The sequence below is a fragment of the Nannospalax galili genome, unplaced genomic scaffold (genome assembly GCF_000622305.1).
Source record: "Nannospalax galili isolate Female #2095 unplaced genomic scaffold, S.galili_v1.0 scaffold278, whole genome shotgun sequence".
Taxonomy (NCBI): Eukaryota; Metazoa; Chordata; class Mammalia; order Rodentia; family Spalacidae; genus Nannospalax; species Nannospalax galili.
In genome coordinates, this window is record NW_008347536.1 from 10673084 (window position 1) to 10692062 (window position 18979).

An 18979-nucleotide genomic window follows, 5' to 3' on the forward strand; every position below is an offset into this window, starting at 1 on the left:
AACCATGGGTGTTGCAGAACAAGACAACTTCCTGCTCTGTTTGAAAGCCTGAGGATGAGTGTTTCATGAATAACGCACAATAAGCAGGAACTTGGTCCCATGGCCCTTTGAGAGACATGGAATCAGAGACATATCCTACTTAGTATGCTAACTTTTATCTTTATAAGTATATGTTTTTATTGTGTGTGTGCACATGTTCCTGTGTGGGGATGTTCATGTGTGTGCAAATGCACCGGTGCATGTATGTGCACGTGTGTATGAAAGTCAGAGGCTTTGACTTCTGACTTCTGACAACCTTGGCTGTGTCTTCTTAAGTGCTTTCCCCTCTTTGTTTGAGATAGTATCTCCCACTAACCTGGAACTTCACCAAGTTTTCCAGGGATTTTCATTTCTGCCTCCCATCTCACCATTGTTAGGATTACAGGTGCACACTGCCAAACCCACAGTTTTATATAGGTTCTGGGGAGCCAAAACCTAGGTCTTCATGCTGTGTGGCAAGCACTCTACTAGCTGAGCCATCTCTTTGGCCCTCTATTATAATGTATCAGACTTTTCTAGCTTTACCTCCAGACTTTCTCTCTCATTGCTCTGTCTCAGCTCATAGGTCAGGGGTGCCTGACCCTGGGGCCAGGACAGAGAACTTGCACTTGGGCACTTGGAAACACTCTTACCTGGTGGCTATTCTCTGCTTAGAATAATTAGAATTTGCAGTAAAGAAACATCTGAAATCCAGGGGAAGCTATCTAATGTTCACACTTACGAGAATTTTGTTTTTAATAGAAATTACCAATAATTCTTCACCTCATAAGAGACATTTAATGAGTTCTTAGCTGGGTTCCTAGGTATACTTGGAAAATACCTATTTGGAGAACTTCTCAAATAATAGTTTGAAAACAAAAACTAGATACCTTAAGCACTTTCACAGTTCTTCAGCCTGTAAGTTCTTCATACAGTGGACATTTAGGGGTATTCATGTATCTAGGATGCTCTATGGGCCTGGAGTCTTTGAGGGCCTGTGCTCAAATTCCAGTTCCTCTTGATGCAATAACTTGAGGCCAATGATTTAAAACCATATAGCCTCTCCTTACCTTTCTTTCAAATGGGATGGAATTTCTTGCATTCATTTGATAAGTGTTTATTATGTAAAGACACAACTAATGCTGAGATGAGTCAAATCCATGGTTGTTGAATTCTAGCACCAAAAAGTACCTACATGCCACCCACTCCAGAATGTTCTTCTTCCTGATGAGGAAACTGAGGCTTAGAAAGGGGAAGTTATTTGCAGAGGTTGCGGCAGCATAAGGGCCAGAGCAGGGCTCTTTCATGGGAGGACCCCTGCCCAGGTGACCCTGACACTCCACAGGCCGACTGTAAGGAAGTAGGTCCCTTTCATAAGCCAGATGCTGAGGCTCAGAGAGATGCTTCACATTTACCTGGCAAGCCACTGACAGAACTGTCACAAAGCTAGTACCCCTGGGGCTCAGTACCATGCTGTGTGACTTCCATCCCATCACAGCAGAGGAACAATCTTCTCTGTTCATCAAAAAGTTACTCTTCCACTCCAAACTCTGTGCTGAGCGCGTGGGTTGCAGAGACCAGCTACGTAGTTCCTGCCTGAAGAGGTCCACAAGAAAACATACATATAGCAATGACTGTAAGACAAGGCCATCACTCTCCCAACAAGAGGAAACCTCAGCACAGGTGGAGTCACTCCTAGGCCTCCTGGAAAGGCTGTGGGGAGGATGTATTGGTTGGGTGTCTGCAGAGTTCACAACCCCACTTGCTCTTCTTCATGACCATGAGACCAGGAACAAGCTTACGACTAGCATGCATCTGTAGTAACTCCTAGGGAGGGGGTCTGTGACAAACCATTGGCAACCAACCATGTTGTCACTTTGCTTAATCTAGTCTCCTCTGCTTCTACAGAAAGCATCCCACCCTGTCCTCCAGGATCCAATGACATTGGAGAGAGGGCTGCAGGACCTGCAGACACCAACTCTTCCCAAAGTGTTGACATGGAGCCAGGTAAGTCCCCTGTTCACTCTGATTTTCCGTCGTCAACTTTAAGCTTGAGGCTTGATGAGGAATGCGACTTAGAATCTGAACATGTGTGTATTTTTCAGACTGTGTAGAAAGTGGAGGAAGTCAAGTAACAGTGGCAGTGAACTTCTTAATAGGGGGACTGAGGGTAAGGGAGGGCAAAGGCTTCTGGGAGCTGAAATGTCTTAACTTATTTGCCTGGTGAGCCAATTATAGCACTGTTGCAGGCCTGTTGTCTCTAGGCTCTGCCTCCACTTCAAACTACAAGCATGACAGCATGGTGAAGGGGACAGGGTAGACAGGGGCTGGGTATCCATCAGAGGTGTAATGATGGTGCTGGCAGCAAATAGGCATGTTCAGGTCTGTCCAGGACAACCAAGGGCAGTGGTGGCTTCCAGCTCTCATCCAGGGGATGACTGTGCAGGTCCTGGAGCTGGTGGTGAGACCAAAGACATAGTTCCAGAATAGGAAGAGAGAAGTGAGTGGGAAATTGTCATAAGGGAGGTACTCCAGGGTCCAAGAAGTCTCTCTGGAAGGAGTGTGGCCCAGAGAAGGGCAGCATCATGCATGGTATTAGGTCCTAGTGAAGGAGGCTACAGAGGCAAAGACAGGAGCGAGGGCAGGGGAGTCAGCTCTTCATTAAAGACCTACTCTGCACCCACTTGCACCAAGCTGATTCTTAACCTCTGAGAAGTCATATGAGGTGACATGTGGACCCTTTGGGCTCCTTAATGCTGCAGTAATGAGTCAACTCCAGAATCCTGGTGGCTGAACAGAGCAAAGTTCTGTTTCTTACTCGTGCTAAAGGCTCATGCACATGGGTAGAAAGCCCTGCGCACTACCCAGAACATGTGTCAGTCTTGGTATCAGCAGTGGATAGTAGTAGTTATTGGCTCTGAAGTACTTTGGATCAGTGACCCACTCAGCCTGCCCATGGGCCATCACAGCCCCCGCCTGATGTTCAGGGTTCTGGGAAAGGTTTGGATAGTGAATGAGCCCTAAGCATCTGTGCCGGAGTAGACAATTATGTCCGTCTTCCAGGTCAGCAGCTGAGGCTCAGGGGCATTCATTGTCTTGTCCAAAGTCACTCAATTGCAAAATGTCAAAATTCAGACCTCCCATAACCTCTGTTTCCACCACTCATTTAGCTGTTCAACAAAGATGTGTGCAGTAGTTGCCACAGCCCAGGGAAGGAGCAAGCTGAGGTAGCTTCTGATACCTGAAGCGTATGTACCAGCATGCTAAGACAATGCTCTAGGTTAGACAGATGGTGCTCCAAGATCTTCCAAGATTTTTTTTTTACTTTAATATGAAGAGACAGGTAAAATGAGATCCCATTTATTGAGGCATCATACCCAAGGCTTGATTTATACATCTCACTTAACACCCACAACCCATGAGCCAGTTCCTATGGCCCCATTTTTAAGATAAGAAAACTGAGCATCACTCAGCAGGATAGGGTAGGAGCAGAAGGTCTGCCCCTCAGCCCCACCTAGGGTCATATGCAACAATGACTTTGGATACAGAAAAAGAGGTAACTGAGTCTATCCCACTCCATATAAACCTTAGAAATGTATTCCTTTCATCTCCTTTAAGCCCCTCTCTGACCAGGGCTTTCTCTCCTTGGTTCCCCAATACCCTGCAGTGCTACACCTTGGAGGTAGATGTCAGCTCTGACAGAGGGAGACTGAATTGCTCATCACCATGATGATGACACCCACAGAGCTGGGCCCAGAGCAAGGCTTGTTGAGCTCTTCTCTACCAGGGGAGGGAAGGAAGACACTGAGTGAAAATATTAGGTTGAAAGAAGTGAATTTGGCAGGGTGGGGGTCACAGTTAAGTTTGGCAGCAGCAAGCAAGTTCTTACCCACCATCCCACCCCTGCATTCTATGCTGTATTCCGTCCTTGCTTCTTCCCTCTGAGCACCTCCTTTGTCTCCACTGGTCCAGACACTGTCACAGTCCTGGATTCTGATGGTACCCTGCTCACTGACCTTGGCAGCCTTGTTCTCTCCTCTGTCTAGCACAGAGGCAACTGTCATAGTACCTCCCAGGTCACATCATTCCCCTGACAAATCCTCCTGTGACTGCCTGCCTCATGCTGAAGAAAAGCTATAGATGCCTTCCTACCACCTACCCATACCGATATGATCTGCCCCCTCCCCGCTTCTACCCTCCCTGTCCTCTTCCCACCTAGCTCTCTCTGCACTGGTCTCTCATGCAATTTATCTCTTTGGTACTCCCTGAACCATAAAAGCATTTCTGCTTCAGGGCATAAAGCATAGAGGCTTTCCATAGCTTTCGAGAAAACACTTCTGGCAAAGGAAACGGCAACAGATCTGAAGTCATTGTCCCAGTGAGCTGCCTTTGTAGGCTTAGAGGCCCTCGATACAGGTGTGTTAGTTACCCGAGTGGCTGCAGAGGTCAGAGGAGCAGCAAGAAGTGTGTGAAGGGCAGAGCCATCCCTACCACCCTGTGGGAAGGACCAGCCCTCCCAGTCCAGGTCCTACCACCCTGTGGGAAGGACCAGCCCTCCCAGTCCAGGTCTTTCTGGGACGCTCTTCTTTGAAACTTTTTACATAGCATTTCTTTCCACCAGGTACGGTATATATTGCTAGATAAGTGTGTTTATTTTCTAACCTATCCCATTAGAATTTAGGCTCCAGGAGGGCATGGAGATCCTTCATGCAGTTCCCTGCAGTTATCTCATGTTTGGAACCATGCCTGGCATGTGGCAGACATTCAGTAAAGGCAGGCAGAGTGCGTGAATGAATGAGTATTGACTGATGTACAATTTCCTTTGCTGCTCGCTTCCCTGCCATTCCCAGCAGCCCTGCCTTGACCAGTGCTGCACCCTCAGGTCAGGATATGTCCACTGTTTTCCCCCCTCTACAAGGAGGTAGACTTCCTCTGCCTGCCAAGGAGCAGAGGTCCCTGCAGCATATCACACAAGCATTGTCCACCCATCTCCCTGAGAACCAGGAGTTTCCAGGGCAAGAAGCCCCTGGTCTCTGAGCCTGCCACACAGCCAGGACCCAGTTACTGTTTGTTGGCTTCAGCTGAATGAAGCCGAACTCTGTCTGCAGTTAAAGCCCAGGGTCCCTGGGCTCCTTCTCTGTATGTCTTCTTTGCCTGCAGTCAGGCAGTGGGGAGCCCTGGTTGTCAGCAAGACCTCCTCCTGCTTACTGCCTGCCTCAGAGATCAGGAAGAGGAGGCAAATGGGACACTAATGAAATTCAGAGCGAAACTAAATCTAGAAGTGTTGCAAACACCAAGGAGGAGGGAGACATGATGTAAAAGGATCTTTCTGAGAGGGAAAGGGAGAAAGGGATGTAAACAGCCAGGAGTCAGCTTCATACAGACCCATCTCTGACACTGCACACAGGGTGACCTGAATCAACCCCCTTATCCCTATAGGGGCATCACTTTGCAGTCATTAAATTAGGGGCCTTTTAATTAATGGACTGACTCCTTCATGCCTTTTTACCCCCATGCCATAACAGATTTAAGTGAGCTCACAATTAAAATTAATTAATCAAGTAATCAAGATAAAAAGCACTTAATCCATAAAATTAAGGTAGAAAGTTAGAAAGGACAAAAAGGAGGGAAGAAAAAGAAATAATCAGGACCACACAGGGATGTACAGGAGAGAGGCTGCCAGCCAACATCTTAAGGATGGCACGGGCCATGCAACAGGTTCATAGGGCCACATGACAACGCAATAGGGCCTTGCATCTAAGGAGTTTCAGAGATTGACAGCCTGGTCAGATAGAAGAAATGATGGCCAGTGATTAGGACCCTTCCAGATTTGCTGTTCATTCCTTCATTTGTAGACATTCACTGTTTCATACCAGAGACACCACAGGCTGTATCTCACTAAATACTCCTAGTGCTTTATAGGATGGTCTCTTAAGTTCAGATGTAAGGTAAGGTTTCTAAGGCACAAAAAAGTTATGTCTTTAGTAGCTAATGCTGACATAGCTGGATATTTACATAGAAAAGCTTGAAAGTCAGGCTGGAGAGATGACTTGGAGGTTAAAAGCAATGGCTGCTCTTGCAGAGGACCTAGGTTCAGTTTTCAGCAACCACATGGCAGCTAACAACTGTCTTTAACTCCAGCTCCAAATCCAATGGCCTCTTCTGGTCTCCACAGTCATTGGATACACAGGTGCACCTATATACATGCAGGAAAAACAATCATACACATAAAATAATAAATAAACCAAAAAGCTTGAAAGCCCTTACTTATATGCAAAATGACCTCAAAGTAAATTATCAACCTACATCTGAGAGCTAAAATTATAAACATTAAGAAGAAAACAGGAGTAAATATGTTCATAACTTTGGATTAGGCAGTAGTTTGGCACCTATACAAAGGGAGAGGAGGAATAAAATAGGTAAGTTGGACTTCAAAATTTTAAAGTTTTGTGGTTCATAAGACAACTATAAAATGGGAGAAAGTATTTGCAGATCATATATCTGATTAGGAATTCATATCTATAATACACAAAGAACACAATTCAACAATAAAAGGACAAACAATGTAACATAAAAAGGAGAAAAGAGTTTTTAAAAAAGATACTTATTCAAAGAAATTACAAAAGTGGTTGATACATATATAAAAAGGTATTCAACAGCTGTGGTCACCCAGCAAATGTAAATCAGAGACAGTTGCTTATGTGGCCCAGCCTTTCCGTTACTAAAGCCTCCATCCCTTACCTCCCTAAGCCTGGGAAGAGGATCCAGCTGAGAGAGAGAGAGCTGGTTTGCTATTAAAGGCTTTCACAGGAAGGAGACAGAACAACTCTGGAGTTATAAGGCACGACAGAAGGGTTTGGCCACGACATGTCCATGGGCAGAGGGCTTTCTGTTTTCGGGACCCTGTTTTTTTTTTTTTTTTTTTAATTTTGTTTATTTTTTTTTATTTTATGTGTATGTGTATTGCCTACATGTAGGTAAGTATACCTGTGTGGTGCAATGCCCATGGAGGTCAGAAGAGGCTGTCAGATCCCCTGGGACTGGAGTTACAGACAGTTGTTAGCTGCCATGTGGGTGCTGGGATTCAAACCTGGGTCTTCAGCAAGAACAACCAGTGTTCTTAACTGCTGAGCCATCTCTCCAGCCCAGGGCCCTGTTTTACTCGTCAATATTATTGGCCACAGCATACAGATCCCCTTACTATGGGATCCAAGAGGCAGCAAGGAAAAGTCAACTGTGACATAGAGATAGATCTATATTTATTTTTCATACTAATAATGGGCAGTAAAATGTTAAAGAGTGATATTCACAACTTATTTAATATAAAAATAGCAAACCCTACTATCAACAGCAATAATACATATCTATAAAAACTGATTTCTTTGCCCATCCCAAAACCAGAACTAGATAGAAAGGTATCATTTGGCAGGATGGTGAATCTCTTCGACAGTTGGCCAGCTCTGCAGTCAGTCTGGATGCCTCTACCTCCGCTCATGGGCTGGTGAGAAGGAACAGGGCCATTGAAGTCAGAACAGTCTTAGAAACAGTCTGATCTCACAGAGCATCTGAAAGGATCTTGGAACTCTCAAGGATCCTTTGCCATGCTTTAAAAACCAATATACAGAAGTGAGGTCCTTCCTGGTTGGGGCGGGGGGGGTCCAGTAGGCAGCAGGAAGACTAGCATGAGCTCAGTGTGAGGGACAGTGGCAGGAATCCTGGGATGGGGTCTGGGTGCTGTAGGGAGCCCAGTCTTTGTGCTAATATTCCCCTGGTCCCCAAACTCTTCCTCCCATCCTGGCCCCCTTAGCAAAATCCCTACCCATGGTTGCCGTGGGGGCTGGGAAGCTTGTTTCACCCTTAGCACCCCAAGTCAGATACACTCCTCTCAGCACCCATCTGGCTGCTGCCGCTACAGTGAACATTTTGGCAGAAAAGTGGTCAAACACAGGATTTCAGAAGAATCTGAGGCCTGTGTAGAAAGTTTGAGATGTCGGTGTGGGTGGGAGCGGGGAGCGGGGTCAGACAGGGCTTTCTGTGATTGTTGCCTAGGATGCAAGGAATCATCGAAAGTTGTTGTGCATTGAAACTTCTTGAGAGAAGAAACACATTTTGCAGAGCCTCATGTTGGTTATCGGTGGTGATTCATTATTATTGTTTTCTTTTTTTTGTCTTTTTAAAAATTATTTATTTAATAACCACATAATTAGAAGAAGCATTTCATTACAACAGCATTGACATATTCAATAACAATTTCCAGAGCTAAGATGCATCTCTTTCAAAATTGGCATAATGATGTAACAGCTATCAGATCAGTCAATTTAGAGAAACAGCTGAACTGTTCTTTGATAATCATTGTAGAAAATAATCATTTAATAGACTTTTTCTTTTGTGAGGTTGTTTTTATTTTCACTTTTTTAATTTAGAAAAAATAAACAGAAGTTAGTAAAAGAACAGGAAAATAAAGTTGTTGTGCAAGCCTCTCCCTAATGGTATGTATACATGTATATATTCAGGGGACCACAGTCACCAAGAGGCACAGAAAAGCATCCCAGCTAATTCCAGTTCATTAGCAAATAAAGCCATGTCCATTATCCAGAAGAGAAGTGGGGATGAGGAAATGAAGGAAGGAGACTGACAAGTGAGTGCTCACTGTGCACCACGAGTTCTCCATGTTATCTTACTAGCAAATCTACTACGTGGGATTCTCCCCACTACACAGATGAATCCACTGAGGCCGTCTCCTGTACCATGGATACCTTGATAATAAGTGGTAAAGCTGAGATTCAAACTCTAAACTCAAGCCAATCTGCCTAAAATGCCCATGACTGTGTTTCATAGTGTGACACATGATCTTGGCACCTTTGGTTTGGTCCGACTTCAATGTTTACTGCTATATACTGCTTTTTTATTTTATTTGTTTATTTATTATTTTATGTCCATGAGTGTATGTAAGTGCACTCGTGTCATGCAGTGCCTGCAGAGGATAAAAGAGGGTGTTGGATCCCCTGGAACTAGAGCTACAGACAGTTGTTAGCTGCCATGTGGGTGCTGGGATTCAAACCTCGGGTCCTCTGCAAGAGCAGTCATCATCTCTCCAGCTCCCCGCCCCCAATACTGCTTTGTAAAAAAATATATATATATATAGTTTGGGGCTGGGGAGATGGCTCAGTGGGCAAAACACTTGCTAGTCACACATAAGGACCTGAGTTCAGATTCTCAGCACTCACATAAAAAGCCAGGTGTGGCCACACACACCAATAATTTCAACACTGTGGGGGACAGAGAAAGACGATTACTGAGGCTTGCTGGCTGCCAGCCCAGCTCCAAGTTCACTGAGAGACCCTACCTCGAGGGAATAATATAGAGAGTGGCAGACCAGGACACTCACCACAACCTCACCCCACACACCTAAGTATATACTGCACACACACACACACAGAGAGAGAGAGAGAGAGAGAGAGAGAGAGAGAGAGAGAGTTCAATCATATCTTCCCAATCGACTTTGTAACTCTTAGAAAGATGAACAAAAATGCCAATAATGCTTTTTCCCACCTTTTGAAGTCTACTGTGGCAGCTTTGGTACACAGCAATTAATTCCCACTTGTGCTTGACTTCCTTTTCATTCAAGCAAGAACACAGTTAAGATGGAAACCCAAGCTGCTATCAGCCAAAGGTACTAGTGACTCAGACATTGTCAAGTTGCTGTAAAAATAATGACGCAAATAAACCTTATGAGATGTGTTGGATAGCTTCAGTTGTTAGCTTGCCATACCTGGGTGGAGGAAACCTCAACTGAAGAATTTCTTCCATTGAACTGGGTTGTGACCATGTCTGTGGGGCATTTTCTTAATTGTTGAGTGATACAGGAGGGTCCAGCCCACTGTGGGCATTGCCACCTCTGGGCAGGTGGTCCTAAGTTGTATGAGAAAGCAGGCTGAGCACAGGTCAGAGAAGCAAACCAGTAAGCAGGATCCTCCACGGTCTGTGCTTCAGTTTCAGGCCTTAGCTCCTACCCTGACTTCCCTCATTGATGAACTGTGACCTGGGAGATGTAAGATAAAATAAACGCTTTCCTCCCCAAGTTTTTATCATACCAAAAGAAAGAAGCTAGAACATGAGGCTAAGATTGTATTGTTATATGTAGTGCCAGTGACATCAGCTCATCAAGGGTAAAGGAACATTTATTGAGGTCTTAATATGGGTCATATCAGTGGTAGATGTGTTGAATGGTTTGTGTCCAGTATGAAAACCTACATATTTGTGGTTGTATGACATAGAACTCTCCCTATTTTTAGTGGTTAAACTGTGACTCAGAGAAGAATCTTGCTCAGAAATGCATAGCTGTGATACGATGAAGTCAGAGCTGTTTGCCCTGTCCTTTGGAAATAACTCCAAGAGGAAATGCTGAATCTAGCCCCACAATGAGCCAGGCTCTTGCTCTGGGGTGGTGTCCACAGCAGCACAACCTCACACGGGTGTCTACTCAGGCTATGTCATGGCTACTTTTCCTTCCTTGAGTCTGTACCTCAATCTTCACTCAGAGAGTTGGGGTGCCCATTGCTTTCCCATACCACCATCATCTTCCAACACTTAGTCTTTGTTTAATTATTATTCCTGGACCAATCAAACACATGTATATGTTTAGGGAGGAAGAAGGACTAGTTAACTTGTTTTGAAACCCAAAAGTACCACTTGACTGAGCCTGAAGTCCACAGTTCTGTTTGCTCAAACAGGAGTCCCTGTAACAGAACCTCTTCTGGTCCCAGTCTCCTGTGTTGTAAAAGGCAATGACCAGGCAGCCACTTCGAAGCCTTGTGTAGATCTACCTATTCATAAATCCTGTCAGGGTTGGGATCAGCAATGTGAGTCTACCCACTAGTGTAGATATGACTTCCCTTCAGAAACCCTCATGTCATTCATCACGTCATTCTTATCTACCTGTCCCACACCCTCAGAGTAATACACAGTTGTGTGTGTGTGTGTGTGTGTGTGTGTGTGTGTGTGTGTGGTGTCAAAGTGTTCACAGAGCCATTTAGCCATTTACAAGCTCAATGTCTAGTTTACTTACAAATGGAAGGTCGGTGCGTTATCCTTAGTGGATTCAATTACCAAATCACATAAGGCTTGCTTTCCTGCTGTTAATTGCGCCTTTGACTGCACACCTCTGTGATCAATTTGGCCAAAGCAGCCAAGGTAGGGGTCTAAACACCCATTCTCAAGGCTGTGGACCTCTATAACTGCATTGCCTTGACTTGCCTACTGTGAAAGGAATATATTTAGACATCTTCTACCTCCTAGGGCTTTTGCAGAAGTTCCCCCATTGGAAAAGAGCAATGAGTCAACAAGAGGCTGGGAATCCTCTGCCTCTGTGGATTCTAACCATAGTGGAAAAGCCAAGTGTGCAGAAAACACTCCAGGGGTGAGAAGAGACATTTGTTGAAGACCTATTAGATGTCAACCACTGTGCTGAGTATTTCACAGTCCATTTAACCCTCACAACTACCGGGAGAAGTAAGCACTGTTATTTCTGATTCACAGATGGGGCCATGGAGCCTCAGAAAGGGTCAGTGACTGGAAGTCATATAGAGAGAAAGCGGGGGTAGTGGGGAGGCTGGATTGACTCAAGGTCATCTGCCACAAAACCCAACCTTTTCCCACTGGGGTGAGGAAGTACAAGAAAAACAGTATGTAAAGCTACCATTTGCAGAGTGTTAGCTCTATGCCCAACTTGTATGAGCTCATTTAACCCTATCAGAACTAATGATATTAGGTCTTACCAGCCCAGTTTGTACATGAAAAAAACAGCGTAGAGCAGAATGCTTTCAGAATGGAGAATTTTCCATAAGTGAGTGTTTAGAAGATAAGCCTCAGCAATCTGTCACTGTTTGCTACTCTGTTGTAAGTAGCTCTTGCCCAAATAAGCAAAGGCATTGCCAACAGGATTTACTTAGTGATCTTTGATCATTGATAATTAACTTTGTGGGGTTTTTGCCATCCCCCTGGGGTTAGTGTTCTGGTTGCTTTTAATAGCCCATTCTAGTCTAGACTCCTAACAGGTCAAAGGATCATGGAGCTGGAATCTCAGAACGCTGAGCATCAAGCATAGTAGGCCATACACTGTAAGTGGTAGAGAATTACACTGATGGAGACCAATCCTGGTCTACCAGCTCTGGACTCTAGATAAGATATTAACTCTTTCTGGGTGCATTAGCTTCCTGATATATAAAATGGTTACAATAAACCCACACCTTTCTTGACTATTGCAGGAACTGATGGGTTCACATGGGTAACACAAAAAACAAATGTCCAGTAGTTGCTATCAAATGTGAAAGAATATTAGTTCATAATAGAATTGTTCTTATGAGATGATCTAGTTCCACCTTTTATTCGCAGATAAGGAAACAGGGTCCAGAGACAGGCTGTGATTGACCCAATATACATTGCTTTTTGTTTTTTATTCTAACATCAAGTCCTATACTAATAGTTCAAGTCAAACTTAGAACAGCAGCCCTCAGAAGTTTCTGTATTAGTCTTACTGATATTTCGGTCCACCTTTTTGACAGCATATCCTTAGTTTATACTTTCATATCCATATAATATTTCTTTAAATATTGTACCCATTATTTTGATTTTCTGAGTCTGATTGTTTGGGTACTTATTGTACATGTAGGTCTGGTCCCCCTCAGTCACTGTCCCTGCTTCTCTTGCTCATGGTGGCTTGTTTCCTCTTGTATTTTTTTGATTTTGTGTGATTTCATGGTTTTGAAACATTATGAATTTCTTATTGCCATAGAAAGGATTTGCATTTGCTCTGCCAGAGGAGAGAGGCACTGGAATAAACTACCTACTTAGGGTCACTTGGACTTTGGGATCTTTGTTTGGTAGTTATTTTTTTTGGCATACGTATTGAAGGTCTAAAGCCATGTGAGGGTCACTTTGTGATTGGAAAGTCTCAGGGGTCTTTTTTTCTTTTCCCTTTTCCTCTGTCAGGGCTAAGTTGTGCCTCCTTCACAGTATAGGATATTGGGCTTTTCTAGTTCCTCTTCTCTCCAAAATTATAGCTGTTGCCTTTGGAATCCTCGCTGTAGATTCAGATCCCATTCTGTCCTCATGCCTTTTGAAGATCTGCAGCTTTGTTTCCTTTGGTTGATCCTTCATACCCCGAAGCCTCAAGACCACCAAGGCAGATACCCTCAGTACAGTCATCACTTTCCACATGTAACCTCTGTAGATTCGTGTTATCTTGCGGTATATTGTCCTTTGAGGATTTCCTTCTTCTCCTTGCCAGCTTAGCTATACATTTAAAGATAAATTTGTTAAGCATTGGGAGAATTCTTTAGGGTGAGTAGGCAGCTATATTTCTGGAAATAAAAGTCTAAAATAGTCATCACTATCTTTCACTGGAATAAATGTGGGACTTTGTCAGTTAGGGCTTCCCTGGTTATTATTGGTTGGCTATTTAGTGTTTTGCTTCAAGGTCAACCCAGTATGTCAAGAAGCAGAGAGGAGGTTTCCACACCATAGTAATCCCTGTCTCTCAACATTATTGTCACCACTCTTCTAAGCCTGTGCTTGTTGTAGCCCCAAAGTGGCTTTGACCACCAAGCACATTGCCAAATGGAAACTCATTTTGTAAAAAGTGCCTGCTAAGTGCCACATTCCGAAGGAATACCTGCACTGTACTGCTGTGATGTAGCCAGTCCAGACTTGGTCTTTGCTATGAAGATCAAGTTGGTTGAAACACAGTGGCCTAAACAATGTTATTCACCACCTTCATCTGTTCATTCACACATTTTCTGAGTACCTCCTGTGTGCCGTGCCCATGTTAGGTTCCAGAATGCAGAGACAGATAATAAGATAGATAAGTTATGGTCATTGTTCTTATGGGTAAGGACACTTATGTGGACAGTGACCCTAGAGTTTTACATGATTGTGTCAAAAAGGAACCAACACAGCTTTGGGTAGAGGTACTCAGGAAGGCTTCTCAGAGGGAATAGCATATGAATCAAAAATGCAAGGTGTCAGGGCTGGACAGATGGCTCAGCAGTTAAGAACACTGACTGTTCTTGCAGAAGACCCAGGTTCGGATCCCAGCACCCACATGGGAGCTAACAACTGTCCGTAACTCTGGGTCCAGGGGATCCGACAGTCTCGTCTGTCCTCCATGGGTATTGCACGACATGGGTGCACTTACCTACATGCAGGCAATACACACATACACATTAAAAAAAAAATGCAAGGCATGATAGCAAGAGCTGGAAATAAAAGACCCAAAATGGCCAGTCTCTCAAGAGGAAACAGTATTGCTCAGAAAAATGGTCTCTCTGCTTCCCCTTTCTGGAGTTTGGACTGTGGTGAGTGTTGTATTTTTCCTTCCAGGAACCACCTTTGAGAACCACTGGTAAAATTTACCCATTAGGGGGGCAGTATCATCCCTACAGGGGGTAAAATTGTTCTTTAGGAGTTCGGGGTAAAAAATATTAGTTATTGAAATGTTTGTGGATCCCCAGGGGCTACAATATAGAAATAGGCCTACAGTATTTCTATGGAACTGAGATTGCATAGCAGATAGGGAGTGAGCTAGAACAAGAAGTCTATAAAGGCGTCTTGGTAGTTGGAATAGGCAGTCGTAATCAACAGCAATGGTAACCACTGTCAGAGCAACCAAATGAGCAGCCTTGGAGCCACAACCCAGTTCAAAAGCTGCATCCCTTGTTGAAAGCCTAGAACGCAGGACACATTAATGCCACTCTGCCTTTGTTTCCTTGCATACAAAGTGGAACAACATCTCCCTTCACCAAGTTGTTCTGAAGATCACATGAAATCACATACATAAGGTCCCAGGCACATGGAGGGACCTTATGTTAGAGAGGCCATTGTTTTAGCTCCATGTTCAGAAGGCCCAGTACTGAGGAGTCTTGTTGAGGATGCTTTCCCACTAGTCTATGCTGGGGACCAGGGAGAGGATCCACAGGTGAGTTCTTCCCTCTGTCCCCAGGAAGATGTTCAGTGTACACTGTCCCAGAGTTCTTGGAGTCCCATGAGGCGGGGGTGTGGAGTGATCCTTTCGGTGATGTTCAATCTGTTGGAGCTGGGGAGCTCAAGCAATGCTGAGGTTTGCAAGGGTATTTCTTCTTTGTTGCCAGTTAATTTGAAGACTTCAATTCTTCAACTCTGGCCTCTGAGTTCTCTGTATCACTGCGTAGGGAGGAACCCACTGACTCAAGCCCAGGCAGATGTTATGTGGTTGGCGGAGAACAATAGCCTGTGGCAGGAAGCATAGAGGTTGGCAAGGAGAATTGAGAAACAAAGATTGGGTTAGCCTCCTCTGGAACCCTAAAATCCGGCTTCCATGTCTGCATCCTCCCCACCCTAGTGAGGGCCTGTGGGAATTCCTGAATAATACCTGGGTCCTCATTATATGTTTGTTGAATGATAAGTTCTCTCCTGTTAGTTATAACTAACATTGTCACTAACTGTTATTTTGATGCAATCTCTCTTTTCAGTCACTTAGTAACTCAACTGTTATATCATCATCATCATCCTTCCCTTCCTTGTTATCATCATCATCATCATCCCTTTTGAGATCAGGCTACGTCCTGATCTAATAAGTTACTCCATATTATGTAAAATACAACGGTTTCTTAGTCTGTGCCTTGCCCTAGAAATTCCATTTTACAAGAAACTCTGACTCTATTTTATACGAAGGGAAATTGAGGCTGATAGGAAATCAGGCATTGTCCCAGATGAACAAATTACAGGGCCAGGGTGAGCAATTCATCCTGGTTGTCTTTTACCCCCAGGCGCATGTCCCATTGCTATCACTGGGCCTTTCCCAGGGCAGGGCTGGAGGCTTGTCCCATTCTGAAGTCCATGCTTTGCCCGAGAGAGAGAAGTCTTCCTCTCCAGCAGTGAACATGACTCTCTCCCTGTCCCAGCTCTGTCAGAGTCATTCCAACTCTACTTTCATTCTGACTCCTGTCTGGCCCTATGCATGTCAGGTATGACAGGCATGTCACCTCTACCACATCAGTGGCATAGAAAGGACAGCACACTTGCCTGTGTACCCAGGAGTGAAGGAGTGTCACTGTGTTCCAGAGAGCCAGGCAGAGGGCCTCTGCCTGACACTAGCTATCTCCCCACAAGCCTGTCTTCTGCAGTGAGGAACAGTATGTGAGCGGTTCGTTATTGTTACGTAGAACATGTCAGGGCACAGGCCCAGCAGATCCAGAGTGACCTGGAGGATGTACCATAGCTCCCCCAGCCTCTGCAGCCTCACCCGGCTCCCCTCTTTAATGCCTTCAAAGAAACCCTCCCCTAGGAAGGATTGGGAGCCTGGAAGCCTTGGAGACAAGCTAGCTTAGAAAGGAGAAAGTAATCTGCTTTTCAAAGCCTAGTGCAGGCAGCTAGTGTTTGCTACGTGTTTCCTCCTTGTCCTTCACAAACGGCCATTGGTAGGTGAGAGTCTGCACCTTGAGGAAGATAAGAGTCAATTCTTGCTGGCACTGTGGGTACTCCAGGAGGAGCTGCAGGGCAGGAGGGACCTTTAATGTCATCTATCCAGCCCCCTCTGCCATTTGGGTCCAGGGCAGGAGGGAATTTTCCAGAAAATCTTGTTCAGGGGGCAAGTAGCAGAGCTACAGATTGAACCCAGAACCTCCTGACTGCAAAGGACATGTCCATCCCCCATTGTGCAGTGATGTCTCAGAGGAGAGCAGTGAGTAGGTTAAGGTCTGGCCCTGTCTGGCTGTGTAAACTGAGAGTAGCAGGTAGGTCCCAGGGAGCATCAAGTCAAGTGCCCAGGTCAGAAGAAAGGCATGTTGTTTGCCTTTCCTAGGACCATGCCTTGTCTTGGGGTTGGGGGCCGGCATCCAGATCCTTGGATAGTGTAAACTATAGAAACCTTGCTCCTGCATGCCCCTGGAAAGTGAGCTCCCAGTATACAGCCTGCCCCAGCCTCAGGATGCTTGTCATGCTCCTGCCTCTGTCCCACAGCAACAGTGGCAGCACCTCTGTGACCTTCCCAATACATCACCATTCTCTGAGCAGAGAGGAAGCGTAACTGAATGTTTTAGCTTTGGAAGCTCTTGTGGGCAGGAAAATGTCTGAAACCTAGGAGTGCCCCCACCAGATATTTGTGGCATGACTCTGTCCAGCCTTTTGCTCTTCCCGGGACTAGGAAATTCATAATAGATGTTTGCAAGGATTTAGGCAAAGACGGCTAAAGCCACAGGTGAGCGGTGTGGGAGGTACACAGGAAGCCAGAGCTCCACCCTGTTCCCCTGCACCTGGGAGACACAGAGAGCATTGGAGCCTCATTACCTACTCACAGGCAACAAAAGTCCCAAACAGCTTTACCTCCGTAGAGGAAAATTCTGCCTTTGCAGTCAGCATTCTAAATTCCAGTGTTTTCAGGCAGCCAATTGCCTCCATTCTGGGTCTTTCTCAAGGTCCCTATGGTGATGCCAGATTTCATTCCGTCAGGCTTCTGTGCTCTGTGAAAGGCCGAAAGCCTCAGGCTAGTGAGTACCCAGGCCCACTTCAGGAACACCAGACTAAGTGCTCACTTAGGTTTGTGGCTGGCCCAGCATCTCTGTCATCTCTTTTCTCCTTCCTCTATTTCAATTAAGAAACATTCTTTATCTCACACAGTAGGATAAAGAATACAGTGAGAATCTGCATACCCATCACCCAAGTGAAGATTTAAAACAGGCAGCACTGCAATTCTAGACACCCTCCAGTGGGCAAATGCAGAGGCCACCTGTGGACCATCCATTCCATGCGCTTTCACTCTTTCAACACCACAAAGGAATGGGCTATTGATTCACCCAATGGCTTGGATGAATCTCTAGAGAATTAGGCTGAAGGAGAGAAGTCAGTCTTAAAAACCTAGATATTATATGAGTCCATTGATTTTGGAAGTGGCAAGATTTTAGAAATGGAGAATGGATTAGTGGTTGACAGTTGATGAATGGGACTGGAGGGGTTAGGAGGGGCTGGCATTAGGAAAGGACAACAGAGAGGCTGGAAAAATGGTTCAGAGGGTAAGGGCTCTTGCTGCCAAGCTGAAGATGCGAGTTCAATACCCATAACCCATGTGGTGGAGGGAGAAAACCAATGCCCGAAAGTTGTCATCTGATCTCCACACACATGTTATGGCACATACCCTTCCCCCCAAGAAATACATAAATATGTTTAAAATACACCACACACACACACACACACACACACACACACACACACTCGAGAACAGGTGAGATCTTGGTGGTGATAGGCATGTCCTGTGTCTTTCTGTGCTGATACACAGACGTGTACAGATGATAAAATTATATAATAAGAAATGTGAATAAGGTTTGTGGATTGCCCACCAGTTGTAACAATACCTTCACAAGATGTAGTCACTGGGAAAACTAGGGAACATGCAGAAGGAAATCTCTGAATTGCTCCCTACAACTGCATGTGAACCTATAAATATCTCTATATTAGTTACTTTTCCTGTTGCTGTGACAAAATTCCTTACTAAAGCAACTTAAGAAAGGGTTGGCTTGTTTTGGCTCACAGTTGGAGGATACAGTATATCGTGGTGGAAGGCAATATGACAGGAACTTGGGGCAGCTGACGACAGTGTGTCTGCTGTCAGGAAGAAGAGACTGATCAATGCTGCTTCACAGTTCATTTTCTCCTTCTTACCCAGTTCAGAAGCCCTGCCTATGGAATGGTGCCCCCCACCACCACATTCAGAGTAGGTCTTCCTTAATTAATCCAGCCTAGTAACTCCCTTTCAGGTATACCCAGAAATGTGTCAACCATCACAATCTCAGTACAATTTTTTTCGATTAAAAAGAAATATTTTTTTCAGACACAAAAGGTAACAAACTTTATTGAAAGTAAAGAAGCACAGACTCAAGAGAAAAAGAGAGAGAGAGAGTGAGAGAGAGAGAGAGAGAGAGAGAGAGAGAGA

At 44.9% G+C, this 18979-nt stretch overlaps 1 protein-coding gene across 3 annotated transcripts in view; it reads left to right on the top strand.

Moving 5' to 3' along the window:
• The window catches only part of Tenm4 (teneurin transmembrane protein 4), a 775468-nt gene that overhangs the window by 233502 nt on the left and 522987 nt on the right, over positions 1–18979 (top strand). For all 3 annotated transcript variants that reach the window (XM_017800880.2, XM_017800882.2, XM_017800881.2), the window contains exon 3: positions 1927–2025. In XM_017800880.2, the coding sequence (XP_017656369.1) occupies positions 2016–2025 (10 nt within the window). In that variant the 5' untranslated portion in view covers positions 1927–2015. The remainder of the gene's footprint in view (positions 1–1926; positions 2026–18979) is intronic.